Genomic DNA, 8,243 nt, shown 5'->3' with positions numbered 1-8,243 from the left:
CACAGAGCATACCATAGGACGTTCAAAATATTATACTGTATATAATACTGCCATTATAAAATAAAAATCACATGCCAAACATCATACTGCTGATTTTACAAATCGCACCAGCTATGTTACGTGAATTCTGAATCAATTCATATATATATATATACAAAATGCCTACAGTCTAAGAAAGGTTATGTTTACATTGACTGTTTCTATGATTCAGACTAAGAGCATCGAGGCAACACTTCTGTCTGCAATGACATCTGGCAGGACAATGCTCTCTCCCACTATGTTGAATCTATCAATAACACCACTTCAAATCTCTTAATGTATACTCAACAATCTTCTCATGGAGCCAACATGAAGACCAAGGGCAAATTGATTTAAACATACATTGTGTTTTATTGTACAATATGACAATTTTTTTTTTGTACAAATACAATTACCAAAAAAAAAAAAAATTATAATAAAAGGCTCCAATTTCGAGTTCCACAGAGTAATGAGGGGCTGGTAATAGTGCCTGTGTGAACCAGCATGTAGCAGGAGAGAACTGCATGGCAGCTGGCCAGCCGCGAACACACAGGAACACGGCCAGGGAGAGTGGCCTCCTGACTTACGCCCACAACCGTCCTTAAGAGGGGAGAGGGACGAAAGCTAAAGCGCACAGACCCATACAGACCCATCAGAGCAGAGACTGTTCACCCCAAAAATACAGTCTGTACAAAACGTTGTCATGGGCCACTTTGTGTGGTTGCTGTGGTTTGCATATGGTCGTGATCGGGTGGAGGATGAAGAGGACATGGGGAGTACACGTTTGTTCGTTTGTCATTTGGTCCCGGTCTGCTGTGGTAAGAAGCTGTAGCGGCGTGTGGGGGCGGGGGGGTCGAAGTCCGAGAGTCCACCAGAGCCCTTTAGGAGCGAGTGTACTTCCCCCAGATGTGCAGCATGAAGACCGAGGCGATGAACAGTAGACTCATCACCAACACTGGCACCGGCCCACTGTCAGGAGAGAACGTTACAATAATCAACACCCTGGACACCTTCAGATCTGCTGCAGCGACCAAGTTAATTGATGAGCTTCTGCAACCTGGAGGGGCTGAGAGAAGGACAGAGGAAGGGAGTGGTCGTGGGGTGTATTGCTAAGTAGCAACATTGCCATGCCAACCATGTCCTCTATTTGCCACCTCCTCTCCCCGACAGGAGGTTGTAATTGAGTTGACCTTTCAGAGTGAAGCCTTTAATGAAGCTTTGAGGCCAGTTCCAACGCAGGAACAAACACACATTCAAGATGTGTATGGCCCGCCTACCCCCACCTCCATGCATTCTATAGCCAGCATCATGGACCAGACATGAGCCAGGAGTCCAGGAAACAAGAGTGTTTCTTTAATATCTGACAGGTTCTATTATGGATCGAAGCTCTTTAAACAGTATGAGGTTTTTTTTTTAATGAATATCCAGGGATAGTTATTTTTTGCGTGTTTGACACAAGATTCCAAAACTGTGGCCGTCAAATTCAGTTTAGTTATACAAAGTGCAGCTATTGTTGACTGGCTGGATGCCTACATAGACCTGTGTCACTTGTGCAGGGCCTTGCTTTGCCAGTGCACACATGAAGTGTTGGCATCACTTACACTTTGAGTCCTGGCGAGTCCTCTGTGTAGAAGCGCCACATGCCCCCAGTGCCTGCTGAAGACGTTGTCCTGCCAGCGCTGCGCGTGCTGCTGCTGGTGGCCTTCCTGTAACACGCACACATGGTTGGTTTGGTTATGTTGTCCAATAGACCAATCAATGAAAAGGAAACTTTTACTAAAACACAGTTATCGAAGACAAAAGGAAAGAACCCACATGAATAATTTTCTTTCTCTCAAAAAGTGTTGCTCAATAACCTTGTAAACACAATTAATAAGAAATGATTTTCCGTTAATGGATTTAATACAGTGCCATAATATATTGTATAAAATAGTATTGTACAGTGATCTCTACTTGGTTGGGGGTGTTGTTGATTCATTGCTAGTTTATTTGTGTGATGAGATTAAATAGAGGTTAATGAGACAATGAAGAGGGTGATTACATTGGAAAATGATCACAAGAGCGCCAACTCGCCTCTGATTACACACTGATTAAGCCAAGAGCAACAGCATCATCTAATGCCATTAACATAGTGTTTGAAATACATTAAGCATAACTCAATGGCATACCCGAATAGAGGCAGCAGAGATGCCAGTCTCTGTGTGAGTGCATGTGCGTGTGTTTGTGTGTATCTTAAGTTGACAAGTTGAAAAAATGAAAATCGTGTTATCTACAAATGGACAGGACATGGAAATGAAACATCATCAAAATGACAGGATACACGGTGGGTTATCTGCATGCGTTTTCAACTTGTGAGGGATCAAGAGTTCGCATGGTGCCTCGGTGCCCACCTCTGTCTGACTGTGGAGCCTGCTGCCCGGGGGGCCACGGTTTTGCTGGGGGACCGGCCAGAGGCCCCGACGCTGGCTGAACTTGCTGCTGGTACACGCTACAGGAGGAAAGAAAAACAGGATAATGGATACTGGATGTGGACACTGGGGACAGCCATATGCCCCCCGTTCAACCCGATTGCTGGGGCAAGGCCTTACAAGATAATAGGTACATCCTCTGACTCATGTTATAACATAAACACACAAAACACATCTGACGGGTAATAATAACCTTGTAAATAAGTTATTTCTTCAAACTGTAGCAGAGGAATGAACTATTCTACAAATGAAACGAATGCCACGTCTGCTAACTCTCAGAGACGCTCTCACGTTAGCGGAGCAGGCTAGGCTAACACCAGAGGGGCAGTGTGGTGTACAGATGCACTACGACAATGAATGAAACCACGCAACACAACCTGAAGCAGGAGAGAAGTCTTACCATTGTGCTTTAATGTTCCAAACACACACTGGACCTGGAGAGTTGCTTGAAGCTTATGTCCACGTCAAATGATAGTGGGCAGCCGGCGTCACTTGAACACACTCGACGGGAGCTCGGAGGGATGACGCGCGACTAAAAGGACACGACTACAGAACCGAAGCCCCCCGAAGGGGTCCAGGGAGAAGCCTGATCAGCAGAAGAAACACTGCTACAAATACCGGGACGTTCGCCTAACGTAGTGGCGTGCGAATAACCTAGATTATTTGAATACATTTCAAAGGTTTACAGATACATTTAATATGTATCTACTATAAAATGAACACAGTTTAGCTTTTTTTTTTTTTTATAACGGCACATACTTTACAGCTTTGAAGGAGCGCCGACGTGTCTTACGGGAAGCGCCGGTCCTGCTCCGAGGAATTAGACGCCATTGTGGTTCCGACCGGAGCCGCTGGTCCGCGAGCTCTGATGAGAGCTGGATCCACCATGGCCGACCCCCTGTCACAGTTACAACGTGTAGTTACAACGCAGGCCAGGGAAACAAACTGATAGGGATTTGTTTTCACCAGGCTCTCAATCTAGGGCTTTCAAAAGAATTGCGAGTAACAGGGTGCATTGTCGCGATATAGAGGTAACATTTACAGCCTTGTTATTTGCCATTTATTTCCCAGAATAATGTACATAGCGTTGCCTCTGTGGTTGACTTAGACATCTAGACATCTGACATCTAGACATCTCTAGACATCAGATTCAATTCATTCAACCCATTCAGCCCATTCAACAACTTCAACTCTTCAGAATTAAAACTCTATCTACGTGCGCTTTCCTGTCTTTCATTGTACACTTTTACACCTATGACATGCGTTTGAATGCCTTTTACCACGGAAGCACAACGGGAGCGATAGCTCCACTTGAGAAATAGTTCAAACTGGGGTAGTAACGCTGGTTTCTGCCGCCAGGATGCCACGGGTGGTGTTTGTCCACCCCGACCTGGGAATAGGTGGAGCTGAACGACTGGTGGTGGACGCAGCTGTAGCCCTGAAGTCCAGGGGCTGTAGCGTCCAAATCTGGACCGCACATTATGATCCATCACATTGCTTTTCCGAGACCCTGGACCCAGATTTACCAGTGGTGGGTGTCCACACACACACACACACACACACACACACACACACACACACACACACACACACACACACACACACACACACACACACACACAATACATATCGGTAATATAGACACTTTTTTTTTGTTGCACTTATTGCATATTGTCAAGTTCCACAGTAACCACATTAAACGTTTATTGCCTGCTTTTCTAACAGGTGTGTGTAGGTGACTGGCTGCCCACCAGCGTCTGCGGCTACCTGCATGCCCTGTGTGCCTACCTGAGGATGGTCTACGTGGCCCTATACCTGGTCTTTTTCAGCGGATTGGAATATGATGTCATCTTCTGTGATCAGGCAAGTCCTCATTGACCATCTCCATCGGAGCACTGTTTTTAGATACTTGCCACCTTGTCTGCCGTGTAACGTGGGATGTGACACATTTGCCGTCGATGGTGACTATGGTCCCTCCCCCAGGTGTCCGCGTGCATTCCAGTGTTGAGGTTGTCCCGTCGGAGGAAGAGGGTTCTGTTCTACTGCCACTTCCCAGACCAGCTCCTCACCCAGCGGGCGTCTGCGGTGAAGAGACTCTACCGCGCTCCCATCGACTGGCTGGAGGAGCGCACTACTGGGATGGCTGATATGGTAGGACGCTATGGGGACAGAACCCTCACTGGGAACCAGTGGACAATGGTCTCTTGCTTTCTAGTGAAGCGATTGCCAAGGGGGAAAGTGTTCAAGGATAACTTTGAGATTTTAGACCTGAACCCTTGTGACCTTTGTGGAAAACCATTTCTTAAATTGCTCCAGAATTGGGGGACAGCATTCAGCCGTCGCAGCCCACTGCAGTGTAACCCTAGGGGCATCGGCACCCCATCAATGTACGTCCTCTGATACTCTATTTGTTATTGTGTCTAATCAAGTCTCGTTCTGAAATCATGTGACAGTTGAGTTGTTTCAGGAAGAGAACGGTGGAAACGTGAGTGTGCCAATCCCCAACCAAAACATCCACAGTTTGTTCCCTCCCAGATATTGACCACACACTGTAACCAAACCCGCAGTTAGCCCCCCTGTTTCTAAAGGACCTGTAGCTTGATTTACTGTTAGTTGAGAAAAGTGCACTGACTGTATTGTAGTTTTTGGTTATATAACAATATAACCAAAAACTGAATGGGGTGAAATAAGGACATGGTCCTACTACCATAAATATGATGCTGATGATGCCTTTATCCCAAGAGACGTACTCTGAAATCAGAGACAGGTCTTCAGAACCAGGCAGAAGGTATCCATCGTCTCGGGGATGCCTACTGGTAGGTTGTGGACATTGGGGATCGAACCAAGAACCTTGTGACTGAGCTGTCCTGTTCTGGGTCAACAACACAAAGTAAAGTCTCTATTTGTAAGATCAGGACTTCAGAATAGAAAACCCCCAATAAGTGTTGTGTGTCTAGTGTCTACTCTCCGTGCAGCTGTGTGACAGGAACCAGCAGACCTCAGCTGTGTGGCTGGCGTGATGGGAGGGCTTTTGGGAACAGTGACAGCAACGTTCTCGTAAAACAAAGAGAGGTCTGCCAGCATGCCTCAGGAGAGCCGCTAAACAATGACCATTATTCGCATACTATTTGTAACGTGTTATTGTGTGAATTCCTCCCCATGAACCTCTCTCCAGATCGTCGTGAACAGTCGGTTCACGGCGGGGGTCTTCAGGGAGACGTTCCTCAGCCTGAAGGAGGTCCACATCGAGGTGCTCTATCCTTCCCTCAACGCGGTCAACTTCGACCGCCCCCCCGGGGAGACGCAGGCCCTGGCCGGCCTGCTGCCCGAGGGCACGGCCTGCCTCTTCCTGTCCCTGAACCGCTACGAACGCAAGAAGAACCTGGGCCTGGCGCTGGAGGCGCTGGCCGCCCTGCGGGACGCGCTGCCCGGCGCCCTGATGGCGGGCGTCCACCTGGTGGTGGCGGGGGGGTTCGACGAGCGCGTGGCCGAGAACGTGCAGCACCACGCCGAGCTCAAGGAGCTGGCGGGCCGCCTGGGCCTGGAGGACCGGGTGACCTTCCTGCGCTCGCCTTCGGACGACCTGAAGGTGGCGCTGCTGCGGGGCAGCGCGGCCGTGCTCTACACCCCCAGCAGGGAGCACTTTGGGATCGTCCCGGTGGAGGCCATGTACTGCCGCTGCCCGGTGGTCGCCGTCGGCTCCGGGGGCCCGCTGGAGAGCGTGGAGGACGGGGGGACGGGCTTCCTGTGCGAGCCCACGGCCGGCGCCTTCTCCCAGGCCATGGAGAAGCTGGTCAGGGAGCCCCAGCTCCGCAGGGACATGGGACACGCTGGGAGGAAGCGGGTGCAAGATAAGTTCTCCCTGGAGGCCTTCTCAAACCAGCTGCACGGGTACATCCTCAGGCTGAGCCAGTGAGGCCATTGCCGGGGCAGAGTTAGAGGTGTTGGTGGTCTCAGGGTTGCAGTCGAGGGAAAAGCTCTGAATAGTATTAACTGGCCTAAGCTTTGATCTGGTTCCCTGGAGCAGCGTTATCTGTCATTAAACTGTGAGGCTGGTGGTAGAGAGGCCAGGTAAAGGGCCCCAGATAGGGGGAGGGGGGGGCGGTCTGTGTTTGGGGAAAAGGAAGACAGAAGTGATGTAAAGGCTCTGGCTGTGTTTGTATATAATAGCACACACCTATACATTTATCAGCCTTTGTGTGTGTGTGTATGTGTGTGTTTGCGCGCGCGTGTGTGTGTGTGTGTGCTTGCGTTCATGCCTGGAGTTGTGTTTGCGTGTGTGGTGTGCGTGCGGGAGGTGATGAAGAGGTGCGAAGCTGGGGCCTCTGTGGCAGAGGATATTATGAGGACTCTAAGGACAATTAATCAGCATTCCCCTGGAGGGGTTGCTGAGAGGAAGAGGGACGGAATCTCTGTGCCAATTAAGAAAAGAGTAACGAGTTTACCCATCCTGCCCCTGGAAAAATGCCACCCTCTGTGTGTGTGTGTGTGTCTGTGTGAGAGAATGTGCAGCAGTATACAGTCGCACATGTGCAAGAGAGGGCCCGCCACCGCAAACAAGAGCCCAACAAATGACTGGAGCCAATAAATTGATTGCTGGAATGAAATGTTTTGCACGCTCTCTTTTGTCTGGCCCCGGCTCACAGAGCCGCCGTGAGGGGGAGGAATGTGGTGAGGAGCAGCAGGCCTGCCCGGGCGCTCACATGCCCCCGGATCAATACCCGGGTTGTCTGGAAGGGGGCCGCGTCGGACGCTATTAGCGGGCGATAAAGCGTTTGGCTTTGTCAGACGTGGGCTGATGTGTGTGAGGGTCTGGGTCGTTATCAGTGGGAAGAAAGGCAGAAGGTCGTTACTGCCCGGGCTCTACTACTGTAGGGCCCAGCACGTATTGACATTCCTGGAGAACTCTTGATAAACAAGGGGACACATAGTTTCCCCACTCTTGGCTAGTTTGTTTTGTTGATGTTTCCCCCCCCCCCCTGGCCTTTAATAACTGCTAACGGAGGCTCTTTGAGAGTGAGACAAGAGGCTCGGTTCATGTGGGATCACCTCACATCACATCTTTTTATTAAAAAAAGTATTTAGTTTGTTGGCCAATGTTGGACTACAGATTTATTATTTCTGAAGTGTAATCACAGTAATTAAGATTGTATAAGCAAGACACTGGTTGGACTCCTTTTGGTCTTTACAGATCTTTACAACTCAGATTCTGTGGGGATCATCTCAGGGATCATCCTTTGAAACGTTTGGGTCGCCACCACATTCTCTGCGTCCTTGGTCTTGTACAGACTCTAGAAAGATGTAAACAGAAATGTTTGACCGTTAGCCACCTTTTACATTGAGGGTATTTAGCAGACGCTTTTATCCAAAGCAACTTACAATTAAGTACATTTGGCAGAAGAAAGTGAAACAACAATATAATTGCCGTCAGTACTGTAAGGATGTTAATAGAAAAAGTGCCAAGCACTTACAATTGCTCGGTGAACCCATACCCTGTATTCAACCAAGGTAGGAAGGATAAGATGCTGCACAATGCTAAGTACTGTTCTTAAGTGCCAGGACGCACAATACAATAGAATAGAATAGAACAGAATAGAAGCTTCAACATACAATTGTGTGCGCATGAAGAAGGATATTTTAAGGAGAGTAAGGGAGGATGAGGGGGTGTGGAGGGTAAGCAGCATTGCATGCTTAGACATTTGCACACATTCAATTCACACACAATTATTATACTAATAATACATTTGACGGTCACGG

At 48.6% G+C, this 8,243-nt stretch overlaps 2 protein-coding genes across 2 annotated transcripts; one reads left to right on the top strand and one right to left on the bottom strand.

Moving 5' to 3' along the window:
* Window positions 1-348: 348 nt before the first annotated feature.
* Window positions 349-3,027, bottom strand: sec61b (SEC61 translocon subunit beta). The gene is made up of 4 exons (XM_084471483.1): window positions 2,887-3,027; window positions 2,409-2,506; window positions 1,620-1,724; window positions 349-987 (listed from the first exon to the last, which is right to left on the bottom strand). Exons 1-4 carry the CDS (start codon window positions 2,887-2,889, stop codon window positions 900-902), a joined length of 294 nt encoding a protein of 97 aa, XP_084327609.1. The 5' UTR covers window positions 2,890-3,027; the 3' UTR covers window positions 349-899.
* Window positions 3,028-3,402: 375 nt separating this feature from the next.
* alg2 (ALG2 alpha-1,3/1,6-mannosyltransferase) lies at window positions 3,403-7,093 on the top strand. Its single transcript, XM_084471610.1, has 5 exons — window positions 3,403-3,517; window positions 3,846-4,017; window positions 4,212-4,349; window positions 4,470-4,637; window positions 5,662-7,093. Exons 2-5 carry the CDS (start codon window positions 3,847-3,849, stop codon window positions 6,400-6,402), a joined length of 1,218 nt encoding a protein of 405 aa, XP_084327736.1. The 5' UTR covers window positions 3,403-3,517; window position 3,846; the 3' UTR covers window positions 6,403-7,093.
* The last annotated feature ends 1,150 nt before the right edge of the window (window positions 7,094-8,243 follow it).

The sequence above is a fragment of the Micromesistius poutassou genome (genome assembly GCF_964030765.1).
Source record: "Micromesistius poutassou genome assembly, chromosome: 8".
NCBI classification, from domain to species: domain Eukaryota; kingdom Metazoa; phylum Chordata; class Actinopteri; order Gadiformes; family Gadidae; genus Micromesistius; species Micromesistius poutassou.
The sequence above is the reverse complement of the archived record's forward strand: the minus strand, read 5'-3'. Positions and strand labels throughout refer to the sequence as shown.